Source organism: Leguminivora glycinivorella, chromosome 6, assembly GCF_023078275.1.
Source record: "Leguminivora glycinivorella isolate SPB_JAAS2020 chromosome 6, LegGlyc_1.1, whole genome shotgun sequence".
NCBI lineage: Eukaryota > Metazoa > Arthropoda > Insecta > Lepidoptera > Tortricidae > Leguminivora > Leguminivora glycinivorella.
The window spans coordinates 15503951-15521729 of NC_062976.1; the positions used below are offsets into that span (position 1 = coordinate 15503951).

The 17779-nt window shown below is 36.6% G+C and overlaps 2 protein-coding genes across 2 annotated transcripts; both read left to right on the top strand.

Annotated features, from left to right (window-relative positions):
* Positions 1–391: 391 nt before the first annotated feature.
* LOC125227314 (trifunctional enzyme subunit alpha, mitochondrial) lies at positions 392–13701 on the top strand. Its single transcript, XM_048131598.1, has 14 exons — positions 392–584; positions 699–805; positions 984–1170; positions 1790–1982; positions 2215–2336; positions 2755–2984; positions 3529–3708; positions 4490–4656; positions 5514–5743; positions 6203–6395; positions 6791–6926; positions 7296–7516; positions 9857–9973; positions 13294–13701. Exons 1-14 carry the CDS (start codon positions 515–517, stop codon positions 13427–13429), a joined length of 2289 nt encoding a protein of 762 aa, XP_047987555.1. The 5' UTR covers positions 392–514; the 3' UTR covers positions 13430–13701.
* Positions 13702–15862: 2161 nt separating this feature from the next.
* LOC125227108 (probable palmitoyltransferase ZDHHC24) lies at positions 15863–17758 on the top strand. Its single transcript, XM_048131321.1, has 2 exons — positions 15863–16614; positions 16740–17758. The coding sequence occupies exon 2, from the start codon at positions 16909–16911 to the stop codon at positions 17740–17742; it is 834 nt and encodes a 277-aa protein (XP_047987278.1). The 5' UTR covers positions 15863–16614; positions 16740–16908; the 3' UTR covers positions 17743–17758.
* Positions 17759–17779: the final 21 nt, after the last annotated feature.

The window sequence follows — 17779 nt, forward strand, 5'->3', positions numbered from 1 at the left end:
CCAGTTCTTATTATTAGTACTTATCTTTTCTGTTTTTCTATTTATCATTCATGTTAGAAAAAGTACAAACTGTAATTCGCGCCACAAATCTGTGTCGCCATCATGTCGTCATATTGTTTATTCAGGTCAGCAATATGTCATATAAAAATTATACTGTGATATTCCTTGTGGCTATTTCTAGCAATTTCTAGTGGATTTTAATTACTTTTTGTAGATGCAAAAGAAACTACATAACTCTGAAACTTGGAAAATATATGTATACGTCAAATGAAAAGATAAAATAAAACTGAAATAAGTAACTCAAATGGTTTTAGTTCTGACATTTTAGATCATTCATCGTTCTTCCATTCACTCGACTCGGTCAATGTCAGTCAGTCACCTCCGCTGCCCCCCCGCGTTGTCACCCCTCCGACATCCAATTCCACGACGAAAGTTTAGGTTCAAAGTCTGGCCTAAAATTATTTAATAGTCATTTAGTTTTGTTAATTTATTGTTTAAGTTAGGTAGTTGCAACATGGCCAATCACAAATTACTTAGTGTCGTAAGGATCCTGAAAAATAGAAAAGATGTTAAGTTTCTGGCAGGTAAGATTAGACTTCAGACTTTAAAACTTTGCAAGAGCAAGTATAATTTGAAGACTTGGTACATGGTATTTATGTAAAATTGTGATGTTAACTGGTAATAATTGTTTAATATAGGCTTCCAAAGTCGAAATTATGCAGCGGCCGCAGCTAATCAAGTACATACCAAGTGCAAAATAGTCAACGGCGTGTATGTGGTGACATTGGACTCCCCTAATGTTAAGGTCGGTAGAACAGAAACTTATAAAAAAACAATATGTATTCTCTATCACTTAGTTTGCAATATTGGTTTTTATAATTATTATAACTATTCGTTTCAATGATTGTCATATGATTAAGGTAACTTCAGAAATATTTCTTTTGTTTTTATGTTGAAATACTCAAGTTTATGCATGTTTGTAGGTAAACTCCCTTAACACGGAGGTGATGAATGAGGTCACAAACGTTTTAAATGAAGTTGAATCAAATCCTTCCATTGAAGCTGCTGTGCTGATATCTGGCAAACCAGGATGTTTCATTGCTGGTGCAGACATTTCTATGATTGAAGCTTGCAAAACAAAAGAAGAAGTAGTTAATTTATCAAAGAGAGGTAACTATATTTTGCTCATACTGGTTACTACTGGTTAAAACCATGTTAAAACAGTAGTTCTATGGTCATATCATCTTATGAAGAATTCATGGTTCATATTTTCATTTATGTAACCATGATGATCCAACAAATGCAGGAAGTCAATGATCCAAATGCATTGAATTCCATGTTAGTATGGCTTGTAGCCAAAACTTATGCAATGTTAACGGGACTGAATTATGACTTATATTTCAAGATTAAAACCACATTCAATTTGTTTTTGTTATAATTATGTTGGTAGTACAGTACCCGATAAAGAATGCACATTGGTTTATCGTTTTCATAGAGTGTTGTCTCTTTCTTGCTGATGTGACGTTAATTGTCTCTTTCCAAACACTGATATGAATTCTTTAGCGCCAATTACTGTATTTGCAAATGAAACATGAAGATTTCTAACATTAATTAAATAATCAACTTTACTAAGAAAGTTTTCTTATCTCCTAATAACAAATGTAATATCCTTATAAAAACTATTTTCTTTTTCAATTTCTCTCATAATAGAGTAAGTGAAAAGTGTATTAAGCTAGTATGAGTTGAACAACTATTATTAATGTTATTTAAAATGTATAAACATTTTCAGGCCATGAAATCTTTAGGAGAATGGAAGCATCCCGCAAGCCCTTCATTGCTGCTATTCAAGGCAGCTGTCTGGGAGGCGGGCTAGAGACCGCGCTAGCATGCAAGTACCGCATTGCTGTTAAGGATCAGAAGACTGGATTTGGGCTTCCGGAAGTAATGCTTGGGCTTCTGCCTGGCGGTGGTGGCACTCAGAGGTAATTTGAAATGGCTATTTGAAGCCCAATACAGATGAACTTTTATGTAAACTGCAGATAGACTGCTCAACACATTTCATACAAATTGTAGTTGGATCTTAACTCTTCACATAGCACTTCACTGGAATCTTTACTTTGTAACAACCATATAAAATTTCAGCAGCAGGACATCACTAGATCAAGGGTTAAGCCAAATTTCAAGACTAGTCATGAAATTCATTTTATTTCTCAGGTTGCCAGCTCTCACTTCTATTCCCACGACTTTGGACCTAGCACTTACAGGAAAGACAGTAAAGGCAGACAAAGCGAAAAAACTTGGAATTGTTGATTTATTAGTATCTCCCCTTGGACCTGGTGAGTTTTTCTTGAATAAGCTTTTGTTTAACTTGTAGTATGTGTTTTTAATATACCTAGTTTCCGATGAAGCTGAATATTTGCATACATAATGCAACGTCATGGTGTATTTAGGTGTACATCCCCTAGCTTATGTGATGATGGAGACAAAAGGTTGTAGAATTTTTGATAAAAGTATTAAATTTAAAGAAAAGTACAATCTCTTCTTGTATCAAACATGATCTACAATACTACTATGCAATAAACCTACTTAGGAAAAAAAAAACATGTCTGGATTTTGTTGAATCTAGAATCTATTTTTCGATTTCTGTTTAGGTATTTTTCTCTTTCGTTAAGTATGTACTCTACCCAAATGTTTCATAAACAATATTTATAATAATATGTACTTGTACCATTCTCAAAATCTTGTTCATTTTAGGTCTGGGCCTGCCTGCGGACAACACAATGAAATATTTAGAAAATGTAGCTGTTCAAATTGCAAAAGACATTGCAGCAGGCAAAATCAAGGTTGACAGAACCAAGACTGGCCTTATCAATAAAATTACTGCTACTGTCATGGAATGGGACATGGTCAAAAACATGATCTTCAATAAAGCTAAAGAGCAAGTTATGAAGGCGTCTAGAGGACTTTACCCTGCCCCACTTAAGGTGAATTAATTTGAAAAATATTGATGAGAGAAACTGCATCACGTAAATTAAAAAAAATCTATTGAAGACCTGATAGGGACTAATAATAAAGTAGCTTTTCGGGTGAATCCACGTAAAAGTAACGTGAGTCACGAGTCATTGCGTGTTTATTTGAACTACAGCTGCAAATTAAATAAGAGATGGATTATCACTTGAACTTGCATCGAGAATAAATGGAACATGCTATAAAATCGTGACTCATGTTACTCTTACCGCAGATTGACCCTTCCAATTCTTTGATTGGGTTTGATCTAAGCGTTTTTAGATTCCTATTTATATTTACGTCCGTGGCAGATCGTAAAGCTCCTATGTAACGTTATAACAACAACTAATAGTTTTGTTTAGTAAACTATCTCAAGTAAGAGCTCCTCATAGCAGACTGCAGAACTCTGTCAAGATGACTCAGGAAAAGCACATATGCCGAGGAACATAATGATTTGCCTGATCTTAATCTTACAATCGGACTCCAACATTTAAAAAGTGTAATAATGTTAACTTTTCATAGATCTTAGAAGTAGTCCGAACGGGAGTGGACAAAGGCCGCGCGGCGGGATACGAGGCCGAAGCGCAAGGGTTTGGCGAGCTGGCCATGACGCCACAGAGCAAGGGCCTCATCGGCCTCTTCAGGGGACAGACTGAGTGCAAGAAGAACAGATTTGGCAAGTCCCAAGTTGATGTCAAGACTGTAAGTATCCCATCTAAAAAGGCTGTTTGTAATCATACATGTATCCAAGACTGGCACCCCGACACAAGTAGAATGAGGTTCGACACATTCGACATTGTTTATCGTAAAATTGATTGGACATGAACATGAAACGTTATTCATATTCATTTTATTGGTAATAAATAAATTACATGTCAAATTAAAAATATAATCTCAAATAAGTAGGTATATAAATTAATAGTTTAAGACTAGGAACTATCTGTAAAAAGAAAAAACTCTTTATAATCGTAGAATGACTGCTCTATAAGCCAATTTTTAAGTTTGGTTTTAGATATTGCTATATTAGGTGTAGCGATTATTGCATTCGGGAGGTTATTATAGATCTTGCGACCCATGACGTGTGTGAGTTTCCCTGACTTAGCGAGTTAGCTAGTTATTTTTATTGCCAAGTGGTGTGCAGTGACTTCATTTGAGTCTACAAAGATCATTCTCCTTGCCTTAGTGCAATCTCCAGACAATATTTAAAATGACGTGAATTTAAAGTAAAGTTTTATTTTGTTAACGAGAAAGTTAAGTTTGCAATATTCTTACGCCCCGAGTTACACTCAATGTTTTTAATCAGTTTCATAACACTTTTGGAACAAAAAAAAAACAATGTAAAAAGTTAATTATGGTATTTGAAGTTTTATAACTCCCGCTCCGCCTGCGTGCAATTCCACACTTACCGTACGAGTGTGGAATTGAGTTGGAATTGATGTAAAATGTACTTTTCCGGTAACACACGAACTATTATTTGTTGTAGATTGGTGTGCTGGGCGCGGGTTTGATGGGCGCTGGTATCGTCCACGTGTCCATCGACAAAGGCTACAAGGTTGTGATGAAGGACGCCACCAACGCTGGACTGTACCGCGGTGTTGGCCAGATTCAGACTGGTCTGGCCAACGCTGTCAAGAGGAAGAGGATGACCGCGTAAGTTGCTTTAATGCACTTATTAATTCGGGTCTTTGTAAAACAACTGAATCAATCAAAATCTAGAAGATTACATGGATTTCCGCGAAGCAACGCCTGATTCCATAGATTAACTGAATCATTCTCTTGGGCTTTGTACTTTGAGCTCTTTATCATTGATATGACATAATATCGATTATGATAAATGACAATAGGCGAGACGACAAAAAAAAACTATTTAGTCCGTCAGTTATATTCTCAAAAAAATTTGGTCACATATTTTTTCTTTGTTTCTCGTAAACGAAAAATGACGACCGTACAGTGCGTTGAAGTTTCGCGTGACGTCACGCCTAGGTACAATTTTTACTTAAAAGTGACGTCACAAGCCCCCACTCCGGAACTTTGGTGTGTGTCTTTGTATTTTTTCATTAATTAGAAAAAGCGAAAAATATGTGTTCAGTATTTTTGGACGATCTAACTAACGGACTAAATAGAATACCATATTTTTTATGTAGTCGTCTTCCCTATTACATGCCAACCAATATTAATAATTTGTGGTGTTTCACGGGTAAAAAGATTCCTTAAGACAGTTTGCGCTAACGTTGTCTACAAAATTTTATAACAACGTTAATTAGACATGCCTATTAGTATTAACTAATAGGGTCAAACGCCACGAAAATACCAACCGCCAAAAGGTACCTTTACCCGTGAAACGTCACATGCCTATAGCATGATTACTGAAGTTTTTACTTTAAGTACCTTGCTAGTGCTATAATTTTTTTTTTCGTTTGATATCCTTTCTAGTGACATCATTGAATACAAAATATCGATAGAAGTCATATTTTCCAGTTTAATTACCAATGAACTTTCACTTCCAGCATCCAGAAAGACAGAATCCTAGGCAACCTCACCCCGACACTCGACTACGCTAAGTTCAAAAACGTGGACTGCGTCATCGAAGCAGTGTTCGAAGACATCAACATCAAGCACAAGGTCATCAAGGACCTAGAAGCGGTGGTGCCGCAACACTGCATCATTGCCACCAACACCAGCGCCATTCCTATTACAAAGATCGCAGCTGGAAGCAGCAGGCCTGAGAAAGTTATTGGTATGTTCATATTGCTCACCTCTCCTGGTTCAATATCCGGGTCCACACACTCCACACTGACCGAACGGCCTCGCGAGGCAATTGCCTCGCGCGCAAAACGTCCGTGCTCATGCGCGCACGTTTGCCTAGCTCGAGCAAATTTGTTCGGAAAGTCGGCGGCATTTCCTCACGAGGGTGCTCGGTCAGTGTGGACCTGGCTAGTCATCGACATCAAGCTTTCATCAATGCAAATCAGTTTTAGTTTTAAGATGATTATTTAGTCTCTTTTAGAAACTGTTTACTTCAGGTTTGCTAGCACAAAATGTTTGATTAGTTTTGTAAAACCTGGAATAATGTAGTCAAAAATCGCGACTGATTAGTTTGATCATTACAGTCTATATTGTCTGGGACGTATACGGGGCAAGGTATTTGAGTAAACCCTCATACGATTTGAAATATAATAATTTATTTGACATGCAGGCATGCACTACTTCTCCCCCGTGGACAAGATGCAGCTGCTGGAGATCATCACGCACCCCGGCACCAGCGCCGACACGTCGGCCGCCGCCGTGGCCGTGGGGCTCAAGCAGGGCAAGGTCGTCATCACCGTCGGCGACGGGCCCGGCTTCTACACCACGCGCATCCTCTCCACCATGCTCAGCGAGGCCATTCGGTGAGCAAAAAATATACCATAGCATATCAAGTTCCCTACATAGGCCTAAATCACTCGGCAAGAGCAGCAGAAAGGCCTATGGTTACGTCGGCATCACCACAGTCGCGCTGACTTCTACACTACCAGAATCCTCTACTATGCTGAGTGAGGATATTCGGTGTGGTAAATCACCGTCAGTCGGGTGGCTTCTACACATGTGCTCAGTGAAGCTCAGTACAAACCATACCACCACAGCGCCACTCTACCGATTCGTCAAACCCTTTCCTACCCTGTCTGTATGAAATCTTAAATTTTGGATTGCGTATATTTGAGCCCGTTTGGTAAATACATTTCATTCTGAGGACATTTTTTTCGAAAAACTTATTAATATTAATACTATTTTTATTCAATTTTAGGCTACTCCAAGAAGGAGTGGACCCCAAGGCCCTGGACAACATGACGAAACAGTTCGGCTTCCCCGTGGGCGCCGCCACACTGGCCGACGAAGTCGGTATCGACGTCGGCTCTCACATCGCGGCAGATCTGGCCAAGGTATGTCCGGTATTCCTAAGGGACCTTTTATACACAGTGCGAGAACTCACACAGAATTAGGGTCCACTTAGACTCTAATTCAGCCATTGACAACCTCTTTTTCCGATGGATTTAAGAATTTTCTTAACGATCTCATTCTGATGGCAAGGTATTTGGTTTTGTCAGGCCACTTGAAAATAGCTTAGATCATCGCAAGTATCACTGCTTTAATTAATTACCAAGGGCCTTGGTTTTAAACGACAAGTACTAAAAAAGAATTCCATCTGTGAAAGTGCAACATAAAAATATGCTTTAGAAGTTTAGATTCCTTTAACTTTGCAATATCTGCAGAAACAAGTCAAACATACTATAATATGTGTACAATTTTAGGCTTTCGGCGACCGCATCAGCGGTGGCAACATCAACATCATGCAAGACCTGGTGAAGGCCGGGTTCATGGGCCGCAAGTCCAGCAAGGGTTTCTACGTGTACGAGAAGGGCTCCAAGAACAAGGAGATCAACCAGGACGCCATCGCGCTGGTGAAGAATTACTCGTTGGCGCCTCTGGGTGCCAACACTGTTGAGGACCAACAGTTGAGAATGGTCTCGAGGTAAGCTTACATTTTTTTTGGAATATTCAAGTTAGCTTGAAGCAACCCTATTTTTGTTCGTCTTCTAAAGCAAGTCACTTAGCACCGAGCTACTGGCGACATGATGGTTTCAAAATATCGTTTTGGAATTTATTTAGTATTAACAATAGGTTAGGTAATCGATTTATTAGATCAAAATTAAATTACGCAATTTTAGAAGCCACATGCAATAGATCAAGAGCCCAGGCCCGCCAGTACTTCCTCAAATTCTCAAGGATGAAACTCTGGGACAATGTAGAGTTCACATCGGCGTTTAATGTGTGCATATTTTCTAGTTCGGCCCATCGGCCAATTTTTTGCTATCAAGTGATGAAGTTGAAAAAAAAAAGTGCTTACTTTCTTTAAATTCTCAAGGCTGATTTTTATATATGTGTTAGAGCACGTTGTTAGAAATTGGTTATCATCAATGCCAGACCGTTTCCGCCGGCCATAACTTTTACCAGACGCGACAAAGTTGGCAAAAAACGACTCTAACTTACCTCATTTTCTCAAGCCTGATTTTGATATATGATACGCAGGGACCTATAACTAGACCGTTTGTAAGCAGCCAGACCAATCGGATGGACCCAACCATCCGCCAGACCGACTTAAAGTTTCGATATGAGCATTAGTAGAATTGAAATATTCCGGGTCTATAAAAGCTAAAAACTTGAATTTTCTACATTAAGCTACGTGTATATTGTATACTTGACGTAATAAGCGACTTTCAAAAATTTTACTTCTAAGGAAATAAAAAAATGAAAGTTTATATGTGGTGCAAGATTAATTTTAAGCTAAGAATTTTATTTACACTGCGTAAGTACATGTGTATTTTATTATAAATATAACTTTTACCAGACGCGACAAAGTTGGCAAAAAACGACTCTAACTTACCTCATTTTCTCAAGCCTGATTTTGGTATATGATACGCAGGGACCTGTAACCAGACCGTTTGTAAGCAGCCAGACCAATCGGATGGACCCAACCATCCGCCAGACCGACTTAAAGTTTCGATATGAGCATTAGTAGAATTGAAATATTCTGGGTCTATAAAAGCTAAAAACTTGAATTTTCTACATTAAGCTACGTGTATGTATATTGTATACTTGACGTAATAAGCGACTTCAAAAATTTTACTTCTAAGGAAATAAAAAAATGAAAGTTTATATGTGGTGCAAGATTAATTTTAAGCTATGAATTTTATTTACACTGCGTAAGTACATGTGTATTTTATTATAAATATAACTTTTACCAGACGCGACAAAGTTGGCAAAAAACGACTCTAACTTAACTCATTTTCTCAAGCCTGATTTTGATATATGATACGCAGGGACCTGTAACTAGACCGTTTGTAAGCAGCCAGACCAATCGGATGGACCCAACCATGCGCCAGACCGACTTAAAGTAAAAACGCTAAAAACGCGTAGCTTAAAACGCTAAAAGCTAAAAACGCGTAGCTTAATGTAGAAAATTCAAGTTTTTAGCTAAAAGCTAAAAACTTGAATTTTCTACATTAAGCTACGTGTATATTGTATACTTGACGTAATAAGTTTTTAGCTTTTATAGACCCGGAATATTTCAATTCTACTAATGCTCATATCGAAACTTTAAGTCGGTCTGGCGGATGGTTGGGTCCATCCGATTGGTCTGGCTGCTTACAAATGGTCTAGTTACAGGTCCCTGCGTATCATATATCAAAATCAGGCTTGAGAAAATGAGGTAAGTTAGAGTCGTTTTTTGCCAACTTTGTCGCGTCTGGTAAAAGTTATGGCCGGCGGAAACGGTCTGGCATTGATGATAACCAATTTCTAACAACGTGCTCTAACACATATATAAAAATCAGCCTTGAGAATTTAAGGAAAGTAAGCACTTTTTTTTTTCATCTTCATCACTTGATAGCAAAAAATTGGCCAATGGGCCGAACTAGAAAATATGCACACATTAACCGCCGATATGAACTCTACATTGTCCCAAAATTTCATCCTTGAGAATTTGAGGAAGGTCTGGCGGGCCTGGGCTCTGTACATACTAGCAATACATTTTGTTCGTCATTTTAAAAAGGGAATCAGGTTTCGAATTGATAAGTTATTAGATAATGGCTGCGGCTCTAAGATTGCTGTTTATAATTTCGGACTGGAACAAGACCAAAGCGGTTGCTCACGGCGGGGAATGATCTTATGCACCTCTTGTGTGCCCTAGGATATATTTTTTAATTCATAGGAGACTTTATCTATGGCAGCACTCCTGTATTATCCAGGCACCACAGACCCATCTTATTTTGTTAGAGTCATGAGTGATCTCAAATTGTATAAATGTCAACAGATTTGTGAATGAGGCGGTCCTGTCCCTGGAGGAAAAGATCCTGCACAGCCCTCTGGAAGGAGACGTCGGCGCCGTGTTCGGACTCGGGTTCCCGCCATTCACTGGAGGACCTTTCAGGTACCAACAACCAAAAATACCTTACTTCGGCACCTTTAAGTAGTTTGCATCAAACTGTTGGGTCACCATTAAAAAAAAATTGTAAATCACATTGATTGTATGGCTAACTTAATTTATAGTTCTGTTTAGGTAAACTAAAGAGGATCAAGTATTACTGTCAATGTAAAATTGTATTCTGATTGTATTGTTGTTTGTATTGTCAAAGTAAAATATGTAATCACAGTGCATAGACTGCCATCTCTCGACACAAGCTTAAAACTTTTAAACCTCAGGTTTGACAATTTGGCCCAAATTCTTAGCTTGATATGTGTTAAAATGTCAAATATTAATATTAGCGCCATCTAGCCGTGCGTCCTCAAAGGTGTATCGCCATTAGGGTTGCCAACCGTACTATATAATATAGTCAGAGATGGGCATCAATCGATTGATTTTTTAGTTAACTAATCAATCGACTAAAAATATCAATCGTCATTATTCAATCGCGATTGATTTAGTTGCGATTAAATTAGTTGTGGGAATGTTCGACTAACAACTAAATTAGTTTTAGTTTCAATCGACTAAATTCCACGAATAAATCATTAAAACTACACAGTCGGCCGTTTTTGCATTTATATCTTATTTGTAACTACAAGTAGGTATGTATATAACATTGGAGGTACTCGTATGTTGTAACTATGTTGGTTTGGGTGGAATTTTGTGGATTATTTTGAAGTAGATATATTGGACCGATTGAGCTAAAATTACGTATACACGTTTAATTTGTAATGCTTGAATGACAATGCAATATTATAACGATATATCGGTAACGAAAAATAGCGAAAAACTGCAGTGTTCACAAGTAGCAAACAAAACAATTAAGTATGTTATTGCAATACTTTAAATTATACGATACTGAGTAAATCTTAGACATAGAAATTACCAGTATTTTGCTGTCTCTGTCGATAGTAAAACTCTTTTTAGTGGCACGTGGTGACAAAACATTGGGCTAAATGACTAATCCTACTTACCTGGAAATAATTTCATTTTGGTGCAAGGGCCGACGCATCTTCTAAAAATAAGACGTTCTATTGAATCAAACATCTGCATATTGTTTATCTATTATCTACGCGCACTATTTTGTTGTCATTAAAATATTTAAACCTCTTTGTAATGTAAAGAACTCTCAGCGTTAATTATTGTTCATCTTCCTTGCGGCATTCTACATTCAAATTTATATAATGGCAACAACGAATTTCACGATATTTGGTATATACTATACACCATGTTTTTATTGAATTCCGTTAATTTTAAGGGAAGGTTCCGTAGGTCAAATACAATGAATTGCTCTAAAAAACTAGCGACTTAACTCTTACGGTTGTAGAATTATTCAAAAAATAAATCAAACATTATTTTTTTTTGGAAATGTATTTAAACCAGTCAACCGGGTACTTTTATTGTGTTTTTTAATGTTATTTTACTAATGCACAAACAAAGTACCCATTTTTTATTTACCCTTAGATAAGAGAAATATAATCCAATTTCAAAGTGACTATAGTAGCAAAATAATAGTTAGAACACCGATCTAACTCCTTAGAAATGGTTAAAATATCTTAAGTAGGTAATACATGATGATATGTTTAAACATTCGTTAAGATGTCCTAATCAGTCTGTCAACATTAGTTGCGAGAAATAAGTCTAACTAATTAGTCGATTACAAAATTTAGTTGTCCGAAATCAATCGGCAACTAATTTAGTTGCAACTAAATTAGTCGCGCTCTATACAACTAAGATTGATCATTCGTGGTTTTCAATCGTCAGTCGCAATTAAATCTTGTAATTTTAATCGTTAATCGTTAGTCGATTACATTTTGCCCATCTCTGAATATAGTACTGTACTATATTTTGGCCTAGCGTACTATATTCTATATGAAGCATATATAGTACGCAAAAGTACTATATTTTTGGGGTCCATGCCAGTGGCGAATTTACACTAGGGTCAAACCTTCAGGAGCGGCGTTATGATAATGAAAAAAATTTCGCGCTCGCTCCGCTCGCGCTTTTATTCATATTTAACCTTCACTGTACATTTCATTACTTCGTTCTGTCCTGCAAATATTGCAGTTACGTATAAAGCCACCGTTGTTTGCAAACATTTGTATTTTTTCCATGATATATTAAATAACGACATTTCTTAAAGGGATTCTCTACTCCGATGAGCTTCGATTTAAATCCATTGCTATTATGAATATTACGATAGTTTCTGAAGCATATCATATTAACAGAATCGTCTTTAAACAAACTAGCATCCCATAATTAGGTACCTACTTCACAGCTCATTGATTCTGTGATATTTAGCATCAAAGTTGAACTATTTTAGGACCGAAACTGGTTCTTTGGTCAAAATTTTTGCCTTAATTAGTTTAAAATTAAAATCGCTTTTGCATTTTTATAAAAGTCTAGATTTCATTGAAGTAAAAATGTTTTTAAAACAATGTCAAATTTCATAAAAAATATAAGTACTTATAATATGGGTATTTTTTTAATATGGGTCTTGTAAAAAAAGTAAGTAGGTACATATTGAAATTAAAAGAATATTAATAGGTACGTAAGTAAAAATTGCACACCTGTCAATAGTGTCAATACATTTAGAAAGTGATAGAAGACTCAATATTGCATATTTTTCGAAATACGCCATATATATTGTTGGTGTTCAATAAAACATTTGGTACATTACATACAATAAATAAACTAGTTATATATTACGCTAAGTAAAACATTCAACAACATGAAAGTTTGCTTTTTTAAAAAAGGTCAAATGTTAAGTTGGTAAATGTGAGCTTGGCAAATAAAACAATTAAGTTGGGAAATGAACATTCGGCGGAATAAAATTGCGCGAAACGTGAGTTGGGAAGTGATATTCGGCCATACAACTTTCGACGATACTTAAATAAGAGAACCCATGCAACACAAAACTTGTCAAAAACCGATGAAAACCGGATGGAGCCCCTTAGAGTGGACAGAAAGAACGATCTCTACGACTTGGTTATCGATTATAATGTGTACCGTACTATATTTTATTTCGGTGTACTATATTTTTTAGATGGAATTTTCTAAAATACTATATTTCACTAAAAAAAAGTTGGCAACCCTAATCGCCATCTACGCCACCGTACCTTTTCCCCTATGGTTCTGAGGTACGTTTTCGTCTTAGACTGTAGCTGTTTATACGGAGTTACATATGTCTTTGAGGTAAACATATTGGTCAGTCTATCAAAACTCTTAACTCCGCCGTAAATATTGTTTGATTTTTTTTCCATACCATAAATTGAATATTCCCTCAGGTGGGTCGATCAATTCGGAGCTGACAAACTGGTAAAGAAGATGGAGGAGTTCCAAGGACACTACGGAGCACCCTTCAAGCCCGCCCAGACCCTCGTAGACATGGCCAAAGACCCCAGCAAGAAATTCCATAAGTAAACTGCCAATTTCAATTTTACATTTAAATGAGTAGATTATGCAGAGATTTTGTGTTCATGACAGACACCAGTGACGAATGGCCGAGGATATTGCTAGTTAAGATAGGTTTGTATAAGTGAAACACATTTTAAATATTGTATTTTGATTGGATTGTCCCTATTTATTGTTCTACATTCGAACTTTGTTTTAAAGATCATGTCTCCAGTATTTCATTAAAAATCCGTGAATCTATATTGCATGACTGTTGTAACCTAATAAATTATTTTATTTTATACACGCATTGTTACTATTTGTTTCCTGCGTTCACGTAGCAAACAAGAGTCCCACACCAGTAAAGTCGACTGCAATAATATGTTACTCTTTAAGGGCCGCAAAAATATGTGACACGCTCTTGTGGCTCTACAAATAAGACTGTATCAGTATCAGATATTATTGGGACCTTTGTCGAGGAACATGTTATTGGTGAGTGTATCAACGGTTATTTTATAAATAAACTTGCACATCGCTCGGGTAGCATAGCACAAAAATGGGTATGGTAATGAGGAGGCACACTCAAAGGTTATGACAGATGGCGCCACCCTATTAGTCCATTGCACAGATAAAGAATGTCATACGTGAGAGCGAGAAGATGATATGTTTTTTTTAGAGATGTACCGACTATTGATTGATTTGGCCGACTAGGCCGACTACCGACTAGTCGGCGCTTGGGTGGCTGATTAGTCGGCCGACTAGTCGGCTAGTCGGCCAAAACATAATTGTCGACTAAAGACTGTATCGTTAAATATGGAGACAACTTTGAGTAGCCGTATTTATTTGCTATTATATTTTTTTCTTATAACAAGACATGGGCTTAATAAGGCACATAATAAGGTACGCATTTTGTCCTAGAAACTCGACGTAAAGCATGTGGTTTAGACAGCATTGACTTAATCCTCCCGAGTACCAATTACGATTTCGGACAAATGCTACTAGAAAATTCACAAAGTGCGTACAAGACGACACAATTGCGAAAAAAAATTGTACAGTGCGAACCTCAACGACACATGATCCACAAAGCAGAATATCTAAACATAGTCTAGCCACTGTTATTTAAAAAAAATAAAGTTCATGATCTGTGTATGGCGGCCATTTAGAGAATGTGGCATGGTGCTTACGCTAACTCCGACTTTGATGTCGAATTTAACTATCATACACTGTTTATATCGATCTGGTTTAGGCACTGTTCAAACACCATGAATGTCTATTAGACATTGGCCTATGCCTAATTTTTTTATCTATTTCTCTCATCCTGCTTGTATCAAAAATTTACGGCAAACCGGAACGTTGCTCAAAAATGCGTTTTTTTAAATTATATAAATTCACCGCATTTATTCTGCAAGTACCCAATTGAACAACCATGAAGAGGACTCTTAAAAAATATATTTTGGCAGCATATTAACCTTTGTTTGTCGAAATCGTACAAAAAGTCTTTGAGATATTCTCAAATTAAGCCAGATTAGGGGTTGTCCGAAATGTATTTGCTAGACCTTAATGAAAGTAACATAAAGTCCCTAAAATAAAAAAAATATCAGACCTTCTTATATCAAATAGTGCTTACCAATTACCTTCAGATCATACTCTCGAGCCATAATAATACAAAATTATGCACATTTCAACATTTAGACGAGGTTTGTTGTGTCCCTATAATTAACGATACAGTCCTTAAAGTCACATTTTGAATGTTATTGTTGGTCCTTCGTTCGCGCTTTTCATGATTTTTTACAAGTTCAAAGGTTCATGGCAATATTTATATACATTTTTGACAACCGGCTTGGCTTAGTGGGTAGTGATCTTGCTTATGAAATCGATAATCCTAGGTAGATTTTTTTTTCTGTGATGATAACAAATATTTGTTTTAACAAAGAAAGGAATTACGAATAGGTACATAATACAACCATAATTTTAAGCTGTAGCTTTCAGTTTTTCTATCACTAATGAAGTGCCGACTAGTCGGCAAATGCCGACTAATCGGCCTTTTTTGCCGACTAGTCGCCGACTAAACGCCGACTACAAATGTGGCCGGATAGTCGGCTTTCCCGACTAGTCGGTACATCCCTAGTTTTTTTCTCGCACATACTTAAACAAAGGATACTATAGACTAGACAGCCAAATAATAATACCACTACCGAACGAGATGGTCACATACAAATTATAATAAGAGTGACAGAGAGCAAAATGTTATTTTTTGTCTTTGTCATAGTTTCACTTTTCCGCCGCTGCCACAAACGAGTTTGTGGCAAACAATAAGGACGTGACTTGTCAAGCTTATTATCCGCCCAAATTACGTAGGTTGTGTATGGTAAACTGTCAGCCATTTTTAAAGTGATTCTTAAATTCGCTCCATTATTCTATATCTGTCCCTTACGGGTGTACCCTTGCGTCAAGTCTATAGTATCCTTCGTCTGAGCCACGTCTGAGCTCACATATGAATATGAATGACAGTGACATGCACAGGCGCCGCCTGGCGGGATAAAATGTCAGTGTGCCTCCTCATTGGTACGTTCTAAAAGCCCTGTAGCCACGTAGTCCGACTGCTATCGCATTGCGTTTATTTGTGTTATTATTTATACCTGTATTATACCTCAAATGGCTAGGACAGCGTAAGTATTCGTTTAAACTCTTGACCAGCCATGAATATAGAATAATTAGAAAATTTACGCTATGTATGTACGTTGAGCTGCAAATGTACATGTACCTACACAAAACGTTAATAAATGTATATTTATGCAAAAGCTAAAAATAATATTTGAAGCCATACGAAAATCCATTCAGTCGTTTTTGTGATTATTGCAAACACTTTTTGTGAACAGAACTGAAATAGTGTGCGAGCACCGTAAATGCCGTCAACACTGAGCAATTTTTGACAACGCCAACACCGGCCCGGTATTGTCACTGTCACTTGAAATGTCAAAAGGTATTGGAAATGGAAATTCGTCAACACTGAACTGAAGCACTCAGAAGCACTGATTTCAGGATTACTGGTGGAATTTTAGATTATTTTCTTCTAAAATACAGCGCACTAACGTTAATTTAGAATAATGAGTACAAAAATAAAGAATTAAGCCCTTTTGAACTTCACTAACTTACATCTGGTGGACTGATTTTGAAATCAAATAACTTAGCGCTAACTCCTTGTTTAAATCCAGGTAAGGTTCTTCCTGTATTAAACTTCAACAATACTACATATATGCACAAAACCAACAAATATGTACTATCTACTCATTTATTTAACTTAAAAACTACAATTTACTAATAAACTTCTCACTTTCAGGACGAAGTCAGTCTGAGCCTAAACTACTGCTATTACAAGCGTGGAGTGGGGCTAAAACTTAGCTAAGTATTATAAGTATCTGTTTGTAAGCAGTACTTTTCGTTGGTAATCCCTGCATTATTATTTTTTGCATGGACTCTTGTGTTACAGCACTATATACATAGGCAAAATGTTAATACAATTGGCATCCATTACAAATAAGCCCTTAAAACGAGTTTTAGAGCACATTGTTTACCTTTTATTAATATTTGTTCTGATCCCTGTATTTGTCTATTTTGAATTGTGCATTGTATTACCAGCAGTTGAAAAAGATAATTCAAAGCATGTAATTAATTTGTGTATAGCATTTTTCCTGTTACTTAATATTGTAGGTAATATGCTATATGGAATGTTAACTGATAGTAGTATTCAAGGAAAAATGTTAGATAGTCAACAAACTTCAGACTGGACTTTGTGTGCTGTGTGTGAGTGCCTGCGGCCTCCTCGCGCATGGCACTGTAACATTTGCAACATCTGCATATTGAAAAGAGACCATCATTGCACTTTTCTTACTTCTTGTGTTGGATATTACAACTACAGATATTTTATACTTTTAACTCTTCATATATTTATTGCTATGGTGTATGCATTTTACTATAATCTTAAGTTTTTGGCTACTTTTATATCATGGAACCATGGACTGGCAATCATTCGATTTATTTTTCCACTAGCAAATTTTGTAGTAGACGCTAGTTATGAAAGTTTATATATTTTTATAGTAGTGATCAATTTCATAGTAGCCTTGTTTACAGGGTTTTTATCTTACTATCATTTTAGTAATGTCTTTAAAGGTCAAACTACACCAGAGAGAAAACATAATGAGAGTAAATATAATAAAGGATGGAGAAGGAATTTAATTGAAGTATTTGGTGTGAGATGGCACTTGACATGGATTTTGCCATTTATTCAGAGTCCTTTGCCTGGTAATGGCATACAATGGCATGATGAAGATAAGTACAAATAAATGTTGTGTTCATGGTCACGACTGTTGTATTATAACC